Source organism: Nomascus leucogenys, chromosome X (genome assembly GCF_006542625.1).
Source record: "Nomascus leucogenys isolate Asia chromosome X, Asia_NLE_v1, whole genome shotgun sequence".
NCBI classification, from domain to species: Eukaryota; Metazoa; Chordata; class Mammalia; order Primates; family Hylobatidae; genus Nomascus; species Nomascus leucogenys.
Window position 1 is genome coordinate 11,098,798 of NC_044406.1, and position 23,563 is coordinate 11,122,360.

Below are 23,563 nucleotides of genomic sequence, written 5' to 3' on the forward strand. Positions count from 1 at the left end.
AATCTTTAAATGCTCCTGACAGTGTTGTGGGAATTGACTGACAGTGGCCTGTGGAATTGATTAGTGGAGGTTAAATTCTTCTGAACCCACAGTATGTGTATTCATGAAGGTAAAAAGCATGCAATTCACCATGTTATGTGAGCTGAAAACACATGATGTGCAGTTATGTGTGTTCATATAAAATGTAACTCATTTCTAGTGAAGGGATTTGATTTGGCTCTTTTGATCCCAAAGGACAGAGGCAGTAGTTCCAGATGCAGAGAAGGTTTAGGATCCTGATTAGCGAGAGTTCCTGATCTTCTGTCCTGACATTGCTCCACAGAGTGGTCTCTCTCCAAGTTCAGTAACTTCTCTTCCAACTCCCATCTTCGTTCCAACAAAGATGGCTTCTGTTTTCTCATGTAGCACATACAAATCTTATTCCTAAACTCATGTGTGTGATCGTATTACATTCCTGCTGGTTGGCAATTCAGATGTAATCATGTTGAATATTCACAAGTTCTGGGAATCTTACACAGAGAAGAAATTTGAGCAGGACTTTATGGTTTCAACCCACATTACGTGCTCCTAAGATACCCTGATCCAAATCTGTGTGATCCCCTGAAGTTCACTGACTGCTGTTTCTTAGGCTCAGACCTAAGTCGTGGTGCCTTGCCGGGCATCCCACCAAGCTGTTTCTCCTGAAGTTGCTGCCACCTCACAGGGGTCTTCTACCCTTGCTTCCTCAGCCAAGCTGCTCAGACTTTCAGGAAACAAAAGTAGGAAAGAGTTATAAGCAGTCAACTTTTGCTTTGAGCCCTGATAAATACATCGCCCCTAAGGCAAGAGTCTACAAAAGACCTGTCTACTTTATTAGACCTGGGAGTGGAAAAAACCCAATGAGAACAAAGCAAAAAAATATATATTTTCAATATATTACTTTACCACACACAATATCATCATTTTGACTCACTGGAAACCTAGAACTAGCTTCTAAAATGCCTCGTGACCTCTCTCCGTTGTAACCTATCAACTTTAACAATCCATGCTTTGCTTTCGTTTATTCTTCCTACTGAAATTCTTGCTCTGAGAGACTCTGGTTTACATAGATGAGCACTTTTGGTCAAAGCTTTCCATGTTAGGCCCCCTCCCAGGCCACAGTAGGGATTATGAATTTTGCAGCCCTACTGTGCCCAAGCCTAAATCCAGTCAGGGATGTGGGAAGATGGTGAAGAATAGACTATGGGGTTCCTGTGGCTGCCATGTCACCAAGGATAATAAGGGGAGAAGTTTCCTTTGGAAGTGTCTGTGGTGTTTGTCCAATGTAACATACTTAGTCATGAATGACATGGGGAATGAAGTTGGCGGAGAAAATCCTTTTGACATGTGGAACTTCAGGGTATTTATTAATAAATACTATTTTAAGCACTATTTACAGACTAGATGCATGAGCTTTTGGTACATAACAAACATCCCTCAAATTCAGTGTCATAAAACCACCATCATGTCTTATCCTTTATTCAGGTAGCTGATCTAGGCTTGGGGGCTGGGCAGCTCTGCTATATTTAGCTTCTCACTGAGGTGCAGGCTCTGGTCATTCTAGAGAACAGGCTGAAAGAGCAGCAGCTACCTTGAGAAGGCCTTCTTGTGACGATGGTGGGCAGTAAGAACAGACGCCCAAACTAGCATTTTTTACTTGTCACGTCTAGGCTCCATCATGAGACATGCTTAGGGCAATAGGATGTTAGCAGAGTCAAGGGACAGAGAAGCATGTACTGTGTATAGTGGGAAGGTACTGGAAAGGAATGTGGCATCTGGTGGCAAATCATGACCTAGGAAGCAAATCAAGACTAAGTCAGTCTATCACACAGACCAGTGCTACCAAGATAAGAGCATCTATTGATGCTTGGTCCCCCTTGTAATCATAGCTAGTCACCCCTGAAACCTAACACCAACAGTGACCTCAAGCATAACTTGGGCACAAAAATGTTTATACTCCATAAGTAGTTATACCTATCTGTGATCCAGTCTTAGCTACCCAGGTAGCCTACCTGCCATTATCTTCCCAGATTCTTTAACCTCCACACCAAAGGTAATGGCTTCTAAATTTGGATTTTCCTTCCAGAATCCTTCCACTCAGCACATATTTTGAAAAGGACTTTGCTGGCTTTAATTAGTGCATCAAAAACTGGAATGACTTTAGGTTTTCACACAGCGTGCTTTCTATTAGTCAAAGAAATTATTTGCGATACATTGGGTGTATCAGTGTTTTCTTTCTGCTGAGAAAGAAGGGCTCCAAGAGTTCAAGGAAAGCCCTTTCCTTTTGTTATGGGGAGTTAGGCAGCAGGATTTCTGTCATTCCTTTTGAAATGAAATCTGTCAGAAACAGGAAGATTGCTCACTTTATCTTGATGGACATATTTTCCATTTCAATTAATATGCTCTGTATTTTTTGGGTCACAGATTCCTGGCCTATCTGTGTGTTTTTTAGAGAAAGTTGGGGACAGAGGATGGAGGTTTGAATAGCTCATCAGTTGTATACTTCTAGTCTCAGCATCAGAATTCACTGACGCATGTTCAGCAGGTAAAAAAAATATGTTGCTTTTTCAGCTCATTAAACAAGGACTCAAGCATCTTTATTAAAAAAAAAAGTTGCAAGTACAGGGCCAAAACCTGCTTGCCTTGTCACAGAGGGTCAAATGATGTTTCATGGGGAACATGCTAATAGGGATGCATTCTTACTGGAAAAGAGACAGGGGTTGATTATTTTTTAGGTAATTTATTCTGAAAACACAACCTATTGAGAAAGAAGATGAGAATGCCATTGGAAGGTTATCCTCAACATGCAAGCAAAACAAAAATAATAAAAAAATCATTAGCAAAGACGACAACACTAGACCAAGCCGTGACCACACAGTACATATTTGGTTGTGTTTCAAGCCTTATTTGGGTAGAGGAAAAAAAAAAAAAACAATGAAGAAATATAGGCCAACGTAAGACTCTGTTGACACAGAGAATGGCAGCATCTGAGGTTGAAAGGACGTATGCCTGTATCGCCCCTAATTATAGAACATCATCAGTGCTTCTTATTTCCCTCAAGACTCAGGCTTGCCCCTGGCACTATGTTCAATGGTCACTTAGTGGTCTAGAAACACGGTTGAGAAAAAACATATTAACAGCGATCCAGTCACCAGAGCACCTGGATTTTCTTCTACCTTCTTTTATTCTTTTGTGTTCTGGTACAGTCTTGCCTTGTGTTTATCAATGTATATTTGTATGTATTGTGTCATTGCATTTGATAGGATTTTTCAAATTGAAAGCCTCAGAGCTTATGTAGGATTTGTGAGGCATTTTACTAAGAAAGTTGGGCTGCAAGTATTTTAAATGTTATTGAGTTTATTTTCATATTTTAAGACTGACTGAGTTCATAATGTCTGAAACGGACTCCTTTCTATTCATTGATCTCCAGAGATGAAAATAACAATCAATACTTTGTTTTTAACTTTTATTTTAAGTTCAACGGTATATGTGTAGGTTTGTTACATAGTAAAACTTACGTCATGAGGGTTTGTTGCACAGATTATTTCATCACCCAGGTATTAAGCCTAGTACCCATTCGTTGTTTTTCCTGATCCTCTCCCTCCTCCCACCCATCACCCTCAGGTAGGCCCCAGTGTGTGTCGTTCCCCTCTATGTGTCCATGTGTTCTCATCATTTAGCTCCCATTTATAAGTGAGAACATTCCAGCCAATGCTTTTTGAGTGCTTACTATGTGCTTACATTTTGCTGAGTGCTTTATGTTTATTCATTCAGTTTTCACAAGTATCTTATAAACTTGTTATGATCATTGTCAGCATTTTACAGATGAGAAAACTGAAATATAGAGTGATGGAGTAATTTGTGCAGGTCACATCAATAAGAAGTAGGGGAGCCAGGACTTGAATTCAGGCAGTCTGGCTCCAAAGTCTTTCACCAAACGATCATATCAGTTCTCATGTTCACACTGCACCTGGGCATTTATTTGTTTCTTGTACAAACTAGAAAGTGTCACCTACTTGAAGAGAAAAATGTCTCCCATAATGTGGATACATCAGGACACGAGAACTGCATGCTCATAGGCAACATGCTCGTAGGTATATCCTCACTGGGAACGTCTGCTGTGTGCAGGAAAATGGTTCCAGAGTAGAAGTCCCACTCCTGGTCTATCAGGGTGGCCTCCAAATATATTAAAACACAACAATTTCTGCGGCTTCTGCCACTCTCACCGTGGTCCAAGCCACCACCATCAGGGGTTGATGTAATGGCCCCTGAAATGCTTCTACCAGTACCCTCTCCTGTCATCAGCAGGGCAGCTGGATCACATGTCTACTTGTTCCACTCAGAACAAAAGACAAAGTCTTTCCAAGAGCCTGTGTGATCTGTGTCCCTCCTTCCCATCACTTCTTTACTCCTCACCACCCTGCCTGCAAGCCCACATCCTTATCTGCGCCACTAGCCTTCAGATTGTTCCTGGGCAGGTTCACGTCAGGCACGTCATGCCTCAGGACCTTTGGGCTTCATGGTCCCTCTGTTGGAAGTGCTCCCCCCGAAATGTTTCCTGACCCCTGCTGATCATTACAGCACCTTCACCCACCAACTCCACCCACTCAGCTCTCTATCCTTCCTCCCTGCCTTATTTTTCTCCGTAGTGTTTATAATGACTGGCTCTTCCATCTATTTTACTAATGTGTTAGTTTCTTCTTTGTCTCTGAACACTAGCGTGAACACTTTCTTTTTTGTCTGCTTTCTTTCCCAGTGCAATCCCAGAAATGAGAATCCAGTGGGCGTTTTACGAATTGACTAAATGAACAAATGAGTGCATTGTGGAGTTGTTTTGGAGAATTAAATGAACTGGCATATGGAAAGCATTTGGAACAAACAATGCTTAGCATGAAATTAATGTTTAATAAATGTCAGGTATCAATAAAAGAATAACATAATAGTTATTGAATGAATGATGCATTAGTTCTATTACTAGTTCCTGTGGTAGGAAGAGGGTAATCAAGCTCCGGAAGTTTTAAATATGTTAATGTACATTTACAATGGTTGCTAGAGGAGATAATCAGGGACATCATTTGTGTCCTCTTTTCCTATTGTCTGGAAGGTGTACTATAATCCACCCTGCTCTAGGCAAGAGAGTAGTTCTCAAACTTTGTTGGACTTGGGAATCACCTGCAGAGTTTTAAAAAATTGATCCTGGTTCCCATCCCAGATATTCTGATATGGTTGGTCTGGAGTGTAACTCGGGCATTAGGAGTTTTGAAATGCTCCCTGAGTGATTATAATGTGCAGCAAAGTTTGGGAATCACTGCCTTAAGCTTTTCACAGAGCTAGCAACAGCAGAAGGAAAAGCCTTCCTCAGTCCCTCTCTATGCTAGGAATCAAGAGTTGCACCAGCCTCGGTTCTAAAACACATGTGACCAGTAGCAAGTCGCCTAGCTTCAGCAAGCTTTACCTTCCTCAGTTTTATGTCTGCTGTGGAAAATGGTGAAAACTCAGAATTCAGGGCCAGGTTCCAAAAATGCGAATTTTCCTTCTTCCCTCTCTCCCTTCCTTTCATTCTTCCTTCCTCCCTCCCTTCTTTTCTTCTTTCTGTCCCTTCCTTCATCTGCAGATAAAAGGACAGAATTGTTTTCAGATGTGGCTCAAAAATGGCTTGCTCTGAGATGGTGCTTTCTTACAGAGGAGACCAGAGAACCAAAGTGTCCACCATGCGTAGCTGGCCCCATTCTCCCCCAGGCATACCCAGCCATGCCTGTTTCAGGTCCAGGAGGGATCAATGTCTGAAGGTCAAGTTCCCACCCATTGGGGCCCACTGTGGGAGTATCAGAGGTCCTACTAGTGTCCTGGGTTCCAGCCCTGGCCTCCCCACTTCTTCCCTGTGTCTTAGTGCCTCCCAGCCTGGGGCCTTGTCTGAGGCCCCTACCCTGGTCACTGAGGCTCACTCTGCATTGGTTTTGCTGGCTCACTCAGGGTCTGGAATTCTGTCCTCTGACACCCAGGCCTCTCCGTCTGATCTCCTGCCCATCTGAGTTCTGCCCACCTCTCTTCATCCATCCCAAGCATATACCATATCACGATAGCTGTGTCTAATCTCTGGGTCCAGAAAAACACCTGCACCCACCCTATAATGCCACCAATCTCAGCCTGGACTTTTCTATTAATAGAATGGTGGTGAGACACTAGGGATAGCACAATACTGGGGCCAGCATCATGGGTGTGTGACCCATGCAGTGACACAGGACCCTGGGCTGGGTTTAATGTTCTGCTGTCTTGAAATTAGTCACGTTTGAATGAGAGGCTCCACATTTTCATTTTGCACTGTTTCTGCAAATTATCTAATGTGCCCCACACTTCAAATCAGAAGACCTGGTATGGATTGCACCTGGCTTACACCTGAGAAAAGCGTGACCTCGGCCAAGTTATTTTTCCTATCTTGGCATTTGCAAAGAAGGAATGAGCGGGGTAAAACTGCCTCCATCGTAGGGGAATTTTAAGAATGAAATAATGTAGCAGATGATTGTTAGCACATGGTGCACAACATGTTAGTTCTCAACTAACACTTCTCTTTTTCCTACCGTTCCACCTCCCAAGAAGCGAAGTCGAAAAGACACTTCCTTTCTGTTTAAAATGGATTTTAAATGTTTGTTTTCCTAGATAGTGATATATACCTAAAGGACAAATCTTAGGAGGTTGTCATTGATCTTACCTCATTCTTATTAATTATGCAGAAAGACAACAGGATTCCTTCTTTGCTATCTTTATTACATTGAACAATATGTTGTCCAGATGGCATATAGAGTAGCATCTTTCAAGATATTTTTAAATGATCTTCTTTTACTTATTGAAGATTATAAAGAGAGAAATTTGAATTAAACCCGTGTCATTGAAATAATCTTAGCTTACATTACATTAAGGAGGTTTCTATTATTCAGACTAATAACTTCTCCCCAAAAGAAGGCTGCCTTGAACAACGTGCATGAGTGAAGACTTCATCAAGAGTCATGGGAATGAATCTTTGACCCAACCCTCTGGCACACCAGCCATGGGCCCTTAGTGACAATAAACTAGTATTTTGATCTCAGTTTTTTATTGGTAAAATCCACAAAATAATACCAGTTCTGCCCTCTCATTCTCAATTTGTGTATCAAATTAGGTATTTGTGGAAGTATTTTGAAAATTTTTGAATGCTATACAAATTTCCAGTTGGGATTATTGATAAGACTTCTGAAGTTTAGGTGTTAATGAAAAGATTCATTTGAACCACTTGAAAATCTTTCCAGAGAACAAATGCCAAGAGCTAAGTTCTCAACTTCTTTGGAAATGGAGATGTATTTGGCAACAGAATAGTGTGTCACCACCAAAATAATCCATTTCAATTTTACTGGGGCCAGAAGCCATAGGTATTACCTACTAAATGTCTAAAACCCTCTGAGGCTGTTTCTCAGCATATCAGTTTTAACTTAACAGCTTTTCACAAAGAAATCTCTTTTTCTCTACTTATTAATTCAAGTATTAATTGAGAATGTACTGTGTGCCAGATACAGTTCTAGGCACCTGAGATAAATCAGTTAATAAAACCAAGTTCCTTGCCCTCACAGAGTGTGTGTTCCAGTGTATAGAGCAAAACAACAAAAATAACCATAAAATTAAGTATACTGTTGACCCTTGAACAACATGGGGCTTGGGGCACCAACCCCACATGCAGTCAAAAATCCACGTATAACTTTGGATGCCCTCAAAACTCAATTACTGATAGCATACTGTTGACCAGAAGTCTTACCGATAACGTAACAGTTGATTAACATATATTTTGTATGTTATATGCATTATACTCATATACTGTATTCTTACAATAAAGTTAGAGAAAACGAAATGTTATTAAGAAAGTCATAGGGAAGAGAAAATATATTTATTAATCATTAAGTAGAAGTAGATCATCATAAAGTTCTCCATCCTCATTGTCTTCACATTGAGTAAGTTAAAAAGGGGAAGGAATAACAGGGGATGGTCTTGCTGTCTCAGGGGTGGCAGAGGAGGAAGAAAATCTATGTATAAGTGGACCTGTGCAGTTCAAACCTGTGTTGTTCAAGAGCCAACTGTATTCTACAGCACGTGAATACAGGGCATAAAGGGGATCAGGCATGTTGGGGAAGGGCATAAAGGGGATCAGGCATGTTGGGGAGCAGGGTTGCATTTTTAAAATGTATGGCCAGGACAGTCCTCTTCAAGGTCATATGTGAGCACAAGCTTGAGCGAAGTGAGGCTGGGCCATACGCATATCTGCAGGATAGGCATTCCAGGTTGGAGGAACAGCCAATGCAAAAGCCTGAAGCAAAACTGGCCCAAGTAGGCCACGAAAGAAGCATGACTATGGGTCTCCGCAGATCTTTCTCACTCTCTACCAAAAAATAGGTTTTGAAATTAAAGAGAATATGATTGCCAGGCCAATGCCTAAGACATACATTGATGCCTTGTTTCTCTTGTATGTGCTTTCTCCACAGTCACATGACACAGGCAATCCCTTTTGACGACCCTCGGTTAGAGAGCTGCCAAATCATCCCTCCGGCTCCTCGGAAGGTGGAGATGAGAAGGGACCCCGTGCTGGGATTTGGTTTTGTGGCAGGGAGTGAAAAGCCAGTGGTCGTTCGCTCAGTAACACCAGGTAAGCACCCAATATAACTACTGTTCAGTTTCATAAGTGTCCAGGCTGTGAAAGCTGGATATGTTTTTCCAAAACCTGGATAGAGTCACTTCACCAGAGGAACAGAAATGCCTCCTCAAACTAGGTTTTAAACTGCCAAATCCATCATTACCGCCAGACTCAGGAAAATACTGAGCCATCATCTATAACCATGGAAATGACTCACTTCTTAACTTATGAATGCAGACAATAAAAGGCAGGCCCTGTACTGTATTACAGTAAGCCCAAGATGAATTCCCTAGTGAAAAAAAAGGAGGAAGTGGTTACAGTAGGATTTACTCATAGGGGTAGTTGAATTATTTCACAAGTATGCACTCCCCTCCCTTCTCATTAGAGGCAGAATAAAGGGAAAACCATACTCCATTGCTTTGGGCTGGACCAGGTGATTGACATTGGCCAACAGCATATTAGCAAAGATGACATAAGCAAAGGCTTGAGACGTGCTTGTGCGATTGAGCTTGTTTCCTGAGCTTCTGCCATGGCTATAAGAAGAGAGTTTTTGGCTGGGTGCAGTGGCTTACGCCATAATCCCAGCACTTTGAGAGGCCAAGGCTGGTGGGTCACTTGAAGCCAGGAGTTCGAGACCAGCCTGGCCAACATGGCAAAACCCCATCTCTACTAAAAAGACAAAAAATTAGCCAGGTGTGGTGGCGCATGACTGCAGTCCCAGCTACTCAGAAGGCTGAGGCATGAGAATTGCTTGATGTCAGGAGGGAGAGGTTGCAGTGGGCCGAGATTGCGCTACTGCACTCCAGCCTGGGCAACAGAGCGAGACCCTGTCTCAAAAAAAAAAAAAAAAAAAAAAAAAAAAGAGTTTTCCCCAGGTAGCTGTGATCTCTTCCATATGAGCCCCATAATGAACACACGAGGCAGCAAGCCTGCAGTGGGGAGCCAAGTACAGCCTCATCTGCAGTTTGGTACACAACTGTCCAGCTAAGCCTGGCTGAAATCAGCCAGCCTGTGGTTATCCTAAAGACCCATAAGCATGAGAAGAAATGATCACTGGTCACCCATTGAGCTTGGGGGTGATTTGTTATCCAGCAAATGCTGACTAATACAGTAAATGTCAAATCTTTAAATTCTACAATATGATTAGATAATTAATGTACTTTCCCTCAATCTTCGTATTACAGTATACAGATGCTCTGCTGTCAACACAGCTGAATACAATGGACTATATTATGCAATCGCCTGAAGTGGGCTGCCTTTACCTTTCCAGAAACAATGTGCTTTTATTATTTATTATATATGTATTTATATGCTTACTGTAATGGACTCATATTGGATTTATTTTCAGAAAAAAAGGGGAATTATCTTCCATGCCCTTTATTCACAGGATTTTGCAAATCAGTAACAGGATTCAGCAGTAAAGTACTACACTTAGGAGCACAGACTCTGGCAACAGACTGCCTGAATCTGACTCCTACCTCTGCCCCTTTTTAGACTTTTTAGCTTCCATGTTAAATTCCCTGCATTTCGGTTTGATGTAACTTCTCTACATCTTCTCTACAGTGGGGATCAGAGTAGTATCTACCTTGTAGTGCTATGGAAAGGATGCAATAAATTTGAAGAGTGCCAGGCACATCCTGGTCATTCCATAGATGTTTATTTTTATTGTTATTGTTATTTAACTCTAAAATGTTTGGCCAGTTGAGTGTCTCAATTAAGGGAAACGAAATTCAAGTAGCATCCTGGTATAGATTTTAAAATTTGGTTTGATTTTTCATTTTTCATTATTTTGACATAATATGCCCCAGGGCAAGCACCACAAATAACCACTTTAGACTTGTGCTATCTGCTAAACCTTTTTATTTCGTTAAATGTAGATCATATTTTAGTTCTCTGTGTAAGATTGTTGAGCTCGACACAATTGAGAATTCTCAAAACAGATCTGTTGCTTCTTATGATAACATGCTTTGCAAAAAAAAAAAATAGAAACAATGTAGATAGTATAGAGGAGAAAATTTTAAAAATCACCTAAATTCCTACTACCAAGATATAGCCATTATTGATGTAGACAGCGATAATATGTATAGTAGATACAATTCCATGCATACACAAACACACATATGTATTACATATGAGATAATGTATTTTATACATACATAATACATATGTATAGATGTATGTATGTATATGCACACACATTTTTTCCTAAATGGAATAATATTTGGCATGCTGTTTTATAATATTGGGATAATCTAACATCTCTGATTATGAGATTCTCTGAAGTATGTGTCTTCCCAGGAGCTGAATGAAGATTCAAGTCTTATTTTTTATTTTTTGGTATCATCTCACTGTTTCTACAACCTCTCTCCTTCTTTGCCCTCAATTCTCCTCAGCTTCAAAGCCACTAATACCTACTGTTACACAATCTTGAGAAAAGTAGAAAAAAAGTAAAAACAAAGGTCAAAGAATACTATTTCCAGTTATTTTTATGAGTGAAAATGTTGGTCAAACAAGCTGTGTCTATCATAAAAATGACTCTACAGAAGTCCCAAGTGATTTCAGTGTGTGACTAGATTTTCTTTTTTTTTTTTTTGAGACGGAGTCTCGCTCTGTCGCCCAGGCCCAGGCTGGAGTGCAGTGGCGCAATCTTGGCTCATTGCAAGCTCTGCCTCCCGGGTTCACGCCATTCTCCTGCCTCAGCCTCTCCGAGTAGCTGGGACTACAGGCGCCCGCCACCACGCCCGGCTAATTTTTTGTATTTTTTTAGTAGAGGCGGGGTTTCACCGTGGTCTCGATCTCCTGACCTCGTGATCCGCCCGCCTCGGCCTCCCAAAGTGCTGGGATTACAAGCGTGAGCCACCACGCCCGGCCTAGATTTTCTATAGTAGGCAATCCAGACTTCAAAGTAAAGGCCATGAGACAGTTCTCTTGAAGTGTGCCACTGTTTTGTATTTTGGATGGGACAGTGTGTTGCTTCTCCAGAATTCTTGATTAAAGTTGCTTGATTAGACAAGAATCGTTTCATTTGATCAAAAAGCATGGGTCAATGTAAGAGTATGTTGATCTGAGAGTGGTTTTCTTATTAGAATAGTTAACATTTGTCCTTCAGTTACTTTGAAAGTTTTTCTGTATTTGATCAGCGTTTGATTGCTAATCATTTGTTTGACTGAATTTGAGTGATTACTTGCACATAATTTAATACTTATAATAAGTTTCCCAAGTGGTTTTTCTGAGTTCCTTATGCGTGCAAACACTGAATCCCACATCTGTAAAATGAATATTTTGTATCAATAACATGAGGACATGTTATGTTTCCCCTACTCTCTTACTTCCCGGAAGGAAGACAAATTTATGCTACAGCTTGAATGACACATATGCCTCGTGTCTGGGTGGGTAGAGAACAACTGAATTACTTTCAGTTCCATGTTCTGGGTATGAAGTGTTCATTTCAATTACTAAGTGAAGTAATAGCAATAATATTTGAAAGATAGCATTTCAGCTGCAACTATCACCCAGCGTCAGACCTGTGGAAATATAGTTAAAATTATAGTACCATATGCTACCATATCAATATTTGGGAGGTAATTGCACATGTCTAGAGCTTAATTCAGGTAATTGTTTTTATGTCTTAAATACAGATGTATGCTTCACTCAGATGTGGTTTTAAGTTTATGTGTCAAGAAACCTGGCAGTGACTAGGTTCTGAATTATAGGAACAAATTCAAAAGGGACATTCACCATTCTGAACTTGGAAGAGTCCAAGCTAAGATCTAGTCCTTCCTTCAAGTCAATTCTTTAACCTATGTGAGCCTCAATTATCTCATCATGTGGAAGGGATTATAGTATTCAGCGAAGTTACTAGGCCAAGAATTTAACCCATTGCCTGGTGCATAATAAATGCTCAACAAATATTAGTTTCCTACTCCCTTCTTGGAAACAAAGGAAAGAGAAAAGGGCCAGGCTTCATGCCTGTAATCCCAGCATTTTGGGAGGCTGGGGTGGGAGGATTGCTTGAGCCCAGGATTTTGAGACCAGCCTGGGCAACACAGTGAGATCTTGTCTCTACAAAAAATAAACAAGGCCGGGCACGGGGGCTCACGCCTGTAATCCCAGCACTTTGGGAGGCCAAGGTGGGTGGATCACGAGATCAGGAGATCAAGACCATCCTGGCTAACATGGTGAAACCCCGTATCTACTAAAAATACAAAAAATTAGCCGGGCATGGTGGCGGGCGCCTGTAGTCCCAGCTTCTCAGGAGGCTGAGGCAGGAGAATGGCATCAACCCAGGAGGCAGAGGTTGCAGTGAGCCAAGATCGCGCCACTGTACTCCAGCCTGGGTGACAGAGCAAGACTCCGTCTCTAAATAAATAAATAAATAAATAAACAAACAAAATTAGCCGGGTGGGTGGTGTGTGCCCATGGTCCCAGCTACTCAGCAGGCCGAGGTGGGAGGGTTGCTGGAGGGATGCACATGGAGCTGTGAGGGAGGAAGGGGACACCCGCCTAGCCAGCCAGATCAGCTGAATCAACCCTGGCGATCAATAGGGCGACAGATGTCACAGCCAGATCACCTTCACATCCGAACACCCTTTTACTGAGATATCTTACAATTCCCCACAGTATGCTGTCTCCCTACTTGTAATAAGTACATAAATACACCTTTGTTTGAATCCAGCTGTGCCGAATTGTTGCAGCTTTGGCCACAGGGTATCAACACAACTGATTGGCTACCTGCTAAGAGAATAGCTCCTTCTAGGGGCCTCACCACACACACACACACACACACACACACACACACACACAATATGGCCTGTTGACCAGCAGCATCAGCAGCACCTGGGAGCTTGTGAGAACTGCATTATCTCACCCTGCACCCCTGCATGGTAACAAGATCCCCAGGTGATTCACCATAAAGTGTGAGAAGAGCTGCCAGACTGAGTCTCGACCTTGCTTATAAAGTTTCAGAAAAATGTAGATGCCTGGGTCCCATCCCGAAAGATTCTGATTTAATTGGTCAGGGTAAAGCCTGGGCCTCAGAATTGTCCAAAGAACACCCAAGTGTGGTTGGGTTTTGGTTTTGCTGATAGCACTATTTGCTCACAGTGAATCATGATCAGGAGAGGAGGCTTGGGATAGGTTGCCAATGGTCTTCTCACCTGTGCTTCATTCTCATTTGTCTCCAGGTGGCCCCTCTGAAGGCAAGCTGATCCCGGGAGATCAGATTGTAATGATTAATGATGAACCGGTCAGCGCTGCACCCAGAGAGCGGGTCATCGATCTGGTCAGGTGAGTACTCATTCACCTGTGTCCTGTTCTGCCTTGAAGGCTGCTGCACAGCTCTGAGGTCTCAACTAGCAGAGGAAGAGCCTCCTGTGGGACAATTTAGGACAGAAACGCAAGCCAACACATTCACATGGTTGAAAATGCTGCTGATACTGACCTGTAATATCAAAACACACGCTCCATAAACACAAAACTCCTAATTGTCCACTCTCCGTTAACATTGAAGGCACGTATGCCTCATTTTAAAATTTGTATGACTCCTATATCCAAAGGTTCATTTTTTCCTTCCAGAATTACTAACACATTGATTTTTCATAATCAGGGAGATCAAAATGCAATACCTGAATTCAGCATAAGTGATGAGTAATTTTATATACATAATCCCATGGATATACAAACATACAGTTCACTGATACTTCATATTTGACTAAGTGCTTCATTACTGAAATTTGAGGTTATCAACTGTGGCAATAGGATAATTAGGTCAAAGCTAAGGGTTTACAAAATACATGTGGTTTATTGGTTTAATTTTATTGTAAATATAAGTAGTTTGTTATGTGAGATTCTTAATGGGACACCAGAAAATGTATTTTATGTTATGTTAAAAATATTGGTCAAGAACCCCTTTAGAAGCCCACTGGAGTTATACTTCCTTAGTGAATTTAGGGGAAAAGAGTTCTTTAGAAGTTTTTCAAATGAAGAAGCTGGGCCTATCATATGAATGGATCCATTCATACTATGGGAGTGTTGAGGAATAAGGAGACATGACATTTGTCTTTTATAAACTCATATTTTCAACCAAGATTGAAGCCAAAGCTGAGGTTATCAGGACACTTTTCACTGAAGAGGGGATTTCCTAACATTTATGCTTACTCATTACGGAAAGTGTTAGGTTGGTGCGAAAGTAATTGCTGTTTTTGCCATTGAAAGTAATGGCAAAAATTTCAATTACTTTTGCGCCAACCTAATACATCTGTACTTTGGAAAAGGCATTAAGTGGAGTATTTCTGGGGTCTTTCAGAGAAAGTTTCTTTCTCAAGCCTAGTTCAGCTTTTCCTTCACAAAGAGGTTCTGGAGGGTCAAGCACTCTTGGAAGAACTGGGAGAGGAGCAAAAAGAGAAATAGAAAGAGAAGGCACTTACTTTTAGTGTAAGCAACCATCCTAGTTTTAGCATTTAAAAGGCCCATGTCCCAGGGAAACTCTGGAATGGTTGGTCACTGCTATGGTCTGAATGTTAGTGTCCCCTCAAAATTTTTATGTTGGAACCTAACACCCAATGTGATTTTATTAATAGGTGGGGCCTTTAGGGAAGTGATTAAGTCATGAGGTCTCTGCATCATGAATGGGATTAGTGTCCTTATAAAAAGTTGAAGAGAATTGCCTTGCTCCTTCTCCCATGTAAAGACACAGTGACAAAGTATTGTCTCTGAGGAATGTGGCCTTTACCAAACACCAAATCTACTGGAAGATCTTGGACTTCACTGCCTCCAGAACTGTGAGAAATAAATTTCAATTATTTATAAATTACCTAGTCTAAGGTATTTTGTTGTAGCAGCTCAAACAGACTAAGACAGTCACTCTACTTCAGTCTGGGCTTAATGGAGTCTTCCCAGATGGCTAAAAAGTCATACTTGTACTCCTGGGGCATCCAGATCTCCAAGGAATGGTCTTACACAGGAGCAGACACTGAGACTTGTGTCATATTCACTATGCATCGGGAACAGGACCTGAGAACGTCTCCAATCTTTCTATGGACAAGGGGAGCCAGAATATAGAAAGACTCTGTATGTAAGAGCCCTTGGGAAGGAGCTGCAGTGTTCATCTGGAATAACTTCTCTCTTGAGATGTGTGTGGGTGTCAGCAGGGTCATCCCTCATCTAGGCAGGCTCTGAGCCTTCTATCGGCTTGCATCCTGGAATGCCATGTTTGGGCTTGATGGCAGAAGTTGCATGGATGTTTTGTTTTCCCCTAGGTGCGCACCTCTGTGATTAGTCCTATTGATTTTTGTGCCTGGAGGATGAGAGAAGAAATAAAATATCTGTGTTTAGGTTGGCTGTGACTTAATTGCCTGCTGCAGGGCAGTGACAGAGAAAAACCTATCTGAAAGTGTGATCACTTCCTAGCAGTTGTTCCAGGGACATTTAGAAAGATTATTTCCAAGAAAGATACTTTATTTCTGGTTTAACACTTGTAGAAGAAAATGGCATATCTGTAAACAAAGCACTCTCTATAGAACTTTACATATAATAAAATGAACCAGTTAAAAGAGAGGATGGCAAACAGCTCCAAGTTCAAATCCAGCCTGCCACATGTTTTTGCAAAGTCCATCAGCTAAGAAAGGTAGGTTTTTTAAACGATTGTTTGAAAGTTGAAAAAATATATTTTGTGACACATGGAAATCATATAAAATTCAGATTTTAGTATCCATAAATATTTTGCTGGGTATAGCCGTGTTTGCTCATTTGCATTTTATCTATGTCTGCTTTCCTGCTACAATAACAGAGTTGAGTAGTTGCAACAGAAACTATCTGGCTCACAACCTTTTCACTCTTACTAAACCACAATGTTAAAATAATGTATGTCTCACTAATGACAATGATCACACATTACAAAATATTCCTGTGCCTTCCCATAAGTTTAGTCATCTGTCTGCCATAATGTGTACTAACCTAAACACTTAACTCTTGTAAAATAACCCCCTTTTTACTGGGCTCCTCAGCTGATATATGTTTTAAGGTCTATATCTTACACAAGATAAATTCCCTTTCTGTATAATAAAAAACATCCCATTTTCTTAGCCACTAAGGAAATTTGGAAAAACACTCATCATTTTGATAACACTATAAAATTCTCTCTTTAAAAATTGGCATCCATTTGCTTGCTTTAGTGGTGTAGTCTTGTTTTGTTCCTTTTCCCCCATTGCAGCATGTGTTCATGGATCATTTTTTGTTCCCAGATCCATTTGTGTTTCTTGGTGGATTATTTTTCTTATCATTTGGTTACTCTATTATGGAAAATTATTTTTTTCTTGAGAAAATGAAAGAGTTTCGCAGAGACCAATTTACTGCTATACTAACAACATTTTGGTTTTTTCATGTAGTCTCAAAAAGCTATAATTGCTGCACTGAAATTAGATGAGTTCTGTTCACTTCATAGTCTTCTAAGTTGTTAACTCTAACTCAGACTGTATAATGGTGTTTGAGGACTAAAATCTTTGAAGAATCCATGCCCTTTACAAATTACCCTATCTTTCTTCTTTAAAAGTATCTAAGGATAATTTTCTTTTCACAAGTAGACTAATTAACTGAAAGCAGTCTCCAAAATTTTATTTTTAAAAAGTAAAGAGTATTATTGCCCACAGAAACATTATGAATTGTGCCTTGCCTTCCCACCCCCACGGCTAGCCAGCCCAATTAAATTCATTTGACTTCAACAAAGAATTATTGAGGACTAACAGACATCATATAAGGCACTGAGCATGTATAGATACGTAGGCATGATTCTTGCCCTCAAGGAGAATTCTAATTAATTTCCCTATATTTATGACTGGGCAACGCTGTTGGCGAGGGTAGTATTTGGTAGGAATGTTTGGTGGAGATGGATGGTGTATTAAGGGATATTATTGATGCTGGTAAAGAGTAGCCATCAACACGAAGTGGAAGGGCAGGTTTATGCATGAGAAGGGAGTTGTAAAGTAGATCTTTCCTTTGACCCTAGAAACCCCAGACCTTCTTGATGGACACTCACTTTCCAACCTGCAGATATTGGGAAAAAAAAAAAAACCATTGCCTAGGTGGCTGTCCTGAATCACAACCTCAAAATTTGGTCCTTCAAGGCAGCAACATAAATCTACTAGCTCCTGTTAGAATGGGTGCACTAGATTTTTTGGATTAGAGATACAATTGGGAACCTGATAAATGCCATAGACTTTTCCCTCCATCCAGAAAAACCCACATGTATACAAAGTTCTGCATACAATATTAGAATGGTTTTTGACTCCCTAAAGTTAGTCCCAGTTTTAGAGCCGGGGCAGCAGACTCTAAGAATGCTGTCTCCCTTCCTCCCCTTCTCCCCTTCCTCAGTACCAGATGCTAACATTGAAGAGTCAAGCTTATAAACAACTTGATCTTATCCTTTTCTATCAAAGCAGTTGAAGTGGAAAATTGCCCATCCCATAATAAGAAGGTACAATGGTCAAACTGGAGACCAATTCCCCTTTCTCCCAACATCTGTAATAGGGCAGCTAACTATCCCTCCATCTGCCTTCTCCCACTGCTTACGCTGATTATTCCTAGTAATCTAATTGATGAGCAGCGTTATAGCTATGGCTATTTATCTACAGAGGGTTGCTCACATCTGTCAGACATGTCACCCCTTCTATACTAATACCCTGGGAATTGGAGAGCTTTCCTGGGTAGCAGTAGTGTTCTTTCAATAAGAAAGTAACTGTAATAAGAAATAAGAATAAATGATAGGGGAGTGACATTAACAAGGTGGCAAAATGAGGTCCTCCACTGGTATCCCCCACAGCAACTATAATTTGGCAGCCACCTATGGACCAAAGTGGCTTTGTGGGAGCTTTGGAATCCAAGTAGGTCACTAAACCCTGGTGGAGCCCAAGACTGAGGAGGGCTATTTTGAGAAGGCAGACCCACCCAGGCGCTGGTGGCAGACTCACTGACTGTGATCCCAAATACAGACCCAGAAACAACCACATCCCCCCATGGAGTTGGCTACAACCCTGTTTGGCCTTTAGTCCTACCACTGGCATTATCCATCAAGGGACCCGGGAAGAGTCATACCTACCTGGGCCTTGGGTAACAGATCTGCTGACCTTGGCCCCAGTTGTGGACCCTAGAGTGGCTTGTGACCAAGCTCCAGCCTCTCTCAGCCATTGTCTGCGAGCAGTCCCACCTGTCCTGGGACCTGCTGGGAAATAGGCCGATTCGTACCCCCAGAGGTAGGCCTAATGAACTTAGTTCCACAGATTTTGAAACAGCCCCATAATTCAGCTCCAGCCTCTCTCAGCCATAATCTAGGAGCAGTCATGCCCACCGAGGGGCACCCTGTGTCCCCTCAGGCAGGCCTACTGACCTCCGTCTGAATGTGGATCCTGAAGTGGCCCCATAACCTGGCTCTAGCTCCTCTCAGCCATGGTCAGGGAGACAGCCTCCTCTGTGCCCTAGAGGCAGACTTGCCAACCTTGATCCAACTGCAGAACCTGAAACAGCCCTGAAACTCAATTCCAGCCACTCTCATCTGGTATTCAGGAGCAGTCCTGACTCCCCGACTCCACCTAGGGACCTGCTGAGTGACATGCCCATTTGTGCCACCACAGGCAGGCCTGCTAGCCTTGGTCCAACTACAGATCTTAAAGCAACACTGTGATCCAGCTCCAGCCCTGCACAGCCACAGTCCTTCCCACCCAGGAAACCATGAGGAAGCATGTCCATCTGTGCCCCCAGAAGCAGGCCTGTGGATCTTAATCTTGACTGTGGACCCTGAAGTAGCCCTATGACTCATTTCCAGCCCCTCTCAACCACAGTCCAGGACCAGTTATGCTTACTCAGAAACCCACCCAGTGGTCCAGCAATAACCCTCCCAGGGATCTGGTGGAAGCTACAATGATCTGTGTACCTAGTAACAGGCCGATGATCTGTGGAACCTTGTCCCAGCATCAGCCCAATTAATGAAGATCCTAGAAGCATTCCAGTCCACTCAGGGATGAGATAGGATCCATGCTCTCCCAAGGCTCTGGAAATAGGCCTACCCCCCATTGCAAGACCCCATTGCAGATCTAGCAGTAGTCACACGATCTAGCTCTATTGTAATTGCAGAGGCAATCTCATCAGTCAACAAGAGAAGGCCTTTACTTGCTGAAACCAGTCTATAAAGACCAGTCTGTAAAAACTAGAAACCTAGCAGACCCCATTGCAAATATAGCAGTAGTCACATGATCTGGCTCCACTGCAATTGCAGAGGCAATCTCATAAATCAACAAGAGGTCTTTACCAGCCGAAACCAGTCTATAAAGACCAGCCTATAAAGACTGGAAGAGGGCCGGGTGCAGTGACTCACATTTGTAATCCCAGTACTTTGGGAGGCCGAGGCGGGTGGATCACTTGAGGTTAGGAGCTTGAGATCAGCCTGGTCAACATGGTGACATCCAGTCTCTACTAAAAATACAAAAAAAAAAAAAAAAAAAAAAAAAATAGCCTGCTCTGTTGGTGTGTGACTGTAGTCCCAGCTACGCTGGAGGCTGAGGTGGGAGGATCACTTGAACCCAGGAGGCAGAGGTTGCAATGAGCCAAGATCACACCACTGGACTCCAGCCTGGGCAACAGAGCAAGACTCTGTCTAAAAAAAAGAAAACAAAACAAGCAAAAAAACAACTGAAAGAGATGTTTGCCCCCTCAAATGCACAGATACCAACACAAAGCTACATGAATCATGAAGAATCAAGCAAACATGATGCCACAAAAGGAAACTATTAAGGCTTCAATAAGCAGCCCCTAAGATATATCATTTGAGATATATAAATTACATGAAAAAATAATACAAAATAATCACCTTAATGAATCTCAGTGGGATGCAAGAGAACACAGACCACCAAGAAAAACAAAAAGCAATACATAAACAAAATAAAAAGTTTAATAAAGAAATACAGGCCAGGCGTGGTGATTCACGGTTTGTAATTCCAGCACTTTGGGAGGCCAAGGCAGGCAGATGGCTTGAGCCCAAGAGTTCAAGACTAGCCTGGACAACATGGCAAAACCCCATCTCTACAAAAATTAGCTAGATGTGGTAGCCCAAACCTGTAGTCCTAGCAACTTGGGAGGCTGAGGTGGGAGGATGACTTGAGCCCAGGAGGCAGAGGTTACAGTGAGCCAAGATCACACCACTGCACTGTAGCCTGGGCAACATAGCCAGACCCTGTTTCAAAAAAAGAAAAGAAAGGAAAAAGGAAAGGAAGGGAAGGGAAGGGAAGGAAAGGGAAGGGAAGCGAAGGGAAGGGAAAGGAAGGGAGAAAGAAAGAAAGAAAGAGAGAAAGAAAGAAAGAAAGAAAGGGAGGAAGGGAAGGAAAGAAGAAGAAGAGAGGAGACGGGAGGAGAGGAGAGGAGAGGAGAGGTAACTATAAAAAGAACCAAAGAGAAATCCTGGAGCTAAAGAATACAGTGACAAAACTGAACATTTTAATAGCTTCAACAGCAGACTCGATTATGCAGAAGAATCAGCGAATGTGAAGACAGGCTATTTGAAATTACCCAGTTAGAGGAACAGAAAGTAAAAAGAATAAAAACGAGTAAAGGAAGCATACAGGACCTATGAGATACCATCAATTGAATGAATATATGCATTACGGGAATATTAGAAGGAGAAAAGGAAAAAAGGGAAGAAAGCTTATTTAAAGAAATAATGGCTGAAACGTCCTAAATCTTGGAAGGGATATGGACATCCAGATTTATACAAATCAAAGGGTCTCAAGCAGAATCAATCCAAAGACTACTCTAAGACACATTATAACCAAATTTTTAAAAGCCAAACACAGACATGGAATATTGAAAGCAGCAAGAGAAAAGCAACTTGTCACATGCAAGAAAACCGTTATAAAACTATCAGTGGATTGCTCATCAGAAACCTTGCAGGCCAGGAGTGGATGATATATTCAAAATGCTAGGAAGAACTGCCAACCAAGAATACTTAGCCAGGGGCAGTGACACCCACCTGTAGTCTCAGCTATTTGGGAGGCTGAGGCTAGAGGATCACTTGAACCCAGGAGTTTAAGACCAGTCTGGGCAACACAGTGAGATCCCATCTCAAAAAAAGAATACTATACACAACAAAGCTGTCCTTCAGAAATGAAAGAGAGGGAAAGATATTCCTAGACAAACAAAAGCTGAGGGAGTTCATTGCCAGTATATCTGCCTTAGAAGAAATGCTACAGTGAGTTCTTCAAGTTGAAATGAAAGGATGCTAAGTAACTACCTGAAAACATGAAAGTATACATCTCACTGGTAATGGAACTACATAGTTAAATTCAGAGTACTCTAATACTGTAATGGTAGTGTATAAATCACTTTTAACTACAGTATGAAAGTTAAAAGACAAAAGTATTTAAAAATAACTACAGCTACAACTTGTTAATGAAAATACAACATGTAAAGTATTACATCAATAACATATAATTTGGGGGCAGGGAGAATTAGAAGTGTAGAGTTTTGTATACAATTGAAATTAGGTTGTTATCAGCTTAAAATTAACTAGTATAACTATAAGGTGTTTTATGTAAGCCTCATGGCAACCACAAAGAAAAAACTATTAGTATATGCACAAAAGATAAGGAGAAAGGAATCAAAGTATATCATTACAAAATATTAACAAATCACAGGAGAATACAGCAAGAGAGGAAGGAAGTGACAAAGGCACTACAAAACAGCCTGAAAACAATTAACAAAATAATAATAGTCAAACAATAGTTAGTTTGTTCAATAGTTAGTTTGACAATATTCAAACATTTGTATAATAGGAATTGCAGGAGAAGAAAGAGAAAAGGGGCCAGAAAGTGTATCTTTAAAAATAATGGCTGACAAATGAGATTACATCAAGCTAACAGCTTCTGCACAGCAAAGGAAACGATCAACAAGGTAAAAAGACAACTCATAGGATGGGAGAAAATATTTGCGAACTATTCATCTGACAAGGGATTAATAATAATAATATATAAGGAACACAAACAGCTCAATAGGAAAAAAAGAATAATCCAATTAAAAGTGGGCAAAAGATCTGAATAGACATTTATCAAAAGAAGACATAGAAATGACCAACAGGTATATAAAAAATGCTCAACATCACTAATCACCAGAGAAATACAAATCAGAACCACAATGAGATGTCATCTCACCACAGTTAAAATGGCTTTTATTAAAAGACAGGCAATAACAGATGCTGGAGAGGATGTTGAGAATGGGGAACCCTCATGCCATCACTGTTGGTGGGAATGTAAATTAGTACAGCTACTAGGGAACACAATATGGAGGTTCCTCAAAAAACCAAAAATAGAACTACCATATTATCCAGCGATATCACTACTAGATACATATTCAAAATAAAGGAAATCAATCTATCAAAGAGATATCTGCACTCTCAGGTTTATTGCAGCACTATTCACAATAGCCAAAATATGGAATGAACCTAAGTGTTCATCAATGGATAAATGGATAAAGAAAATGAATGTAGTATATATACACCGTAGAATATTATCCAGCAATAAAAAAAAAATCCTTTATTTGTAGCAACATGGATGAAACTCCAGGTCCTTATGTTAAGTGAAATAAGCCAGACACAGAAAAACAAATATTGCATGTTTTTATTAATATGTGGGAGCTAAAAAACTGGATATCAGGAAGATGGAGAGTACATTGATAGTTACCAGTGGCTGAGAAGGGTGCAGGGGAGGGAGGGATAAAGAGAAGCTGATTAATGGGTACAAAAATACAGTTAGATGAATAAATAAGACCTAGTGTTTTATAGATCAGTAGAATGACTACAGTTAACAGTAATCTATTGTATATTTCAAAATAGCTAAAAGAGAATTACTCAAGTGTTCC

At 41.1% G+C, this 23,563-nt stretch overlaps 1 protein-coding gene across 1 annotated transcript in view; it reads left to right on the top strand.

Annotated features, from left to right (window-relative positions):
- The window catches only part of FRMPD4 (FERM and PDZ domain containing 4), an 873,455-nt gene that overhangs the window by 750,096 nt on the left and 99,796 nt on the right, over positions 1 to 23,563 (top strand). The window contains exons 4-5 of the mRNA XM_030807547.1: positions 8,523 to 8,683; positions 13,855 to 13,957. Coding sequence (XP_030663407.1) covers positions 8,523 to 8,683; positions 13,855 to 13,957 — 264 coding nt within the window. The remainder of the gene's footprint in view (positions 1 to 8,522; positions 8,684 to 13,854; positions 13,958 to 23,563) is intronic.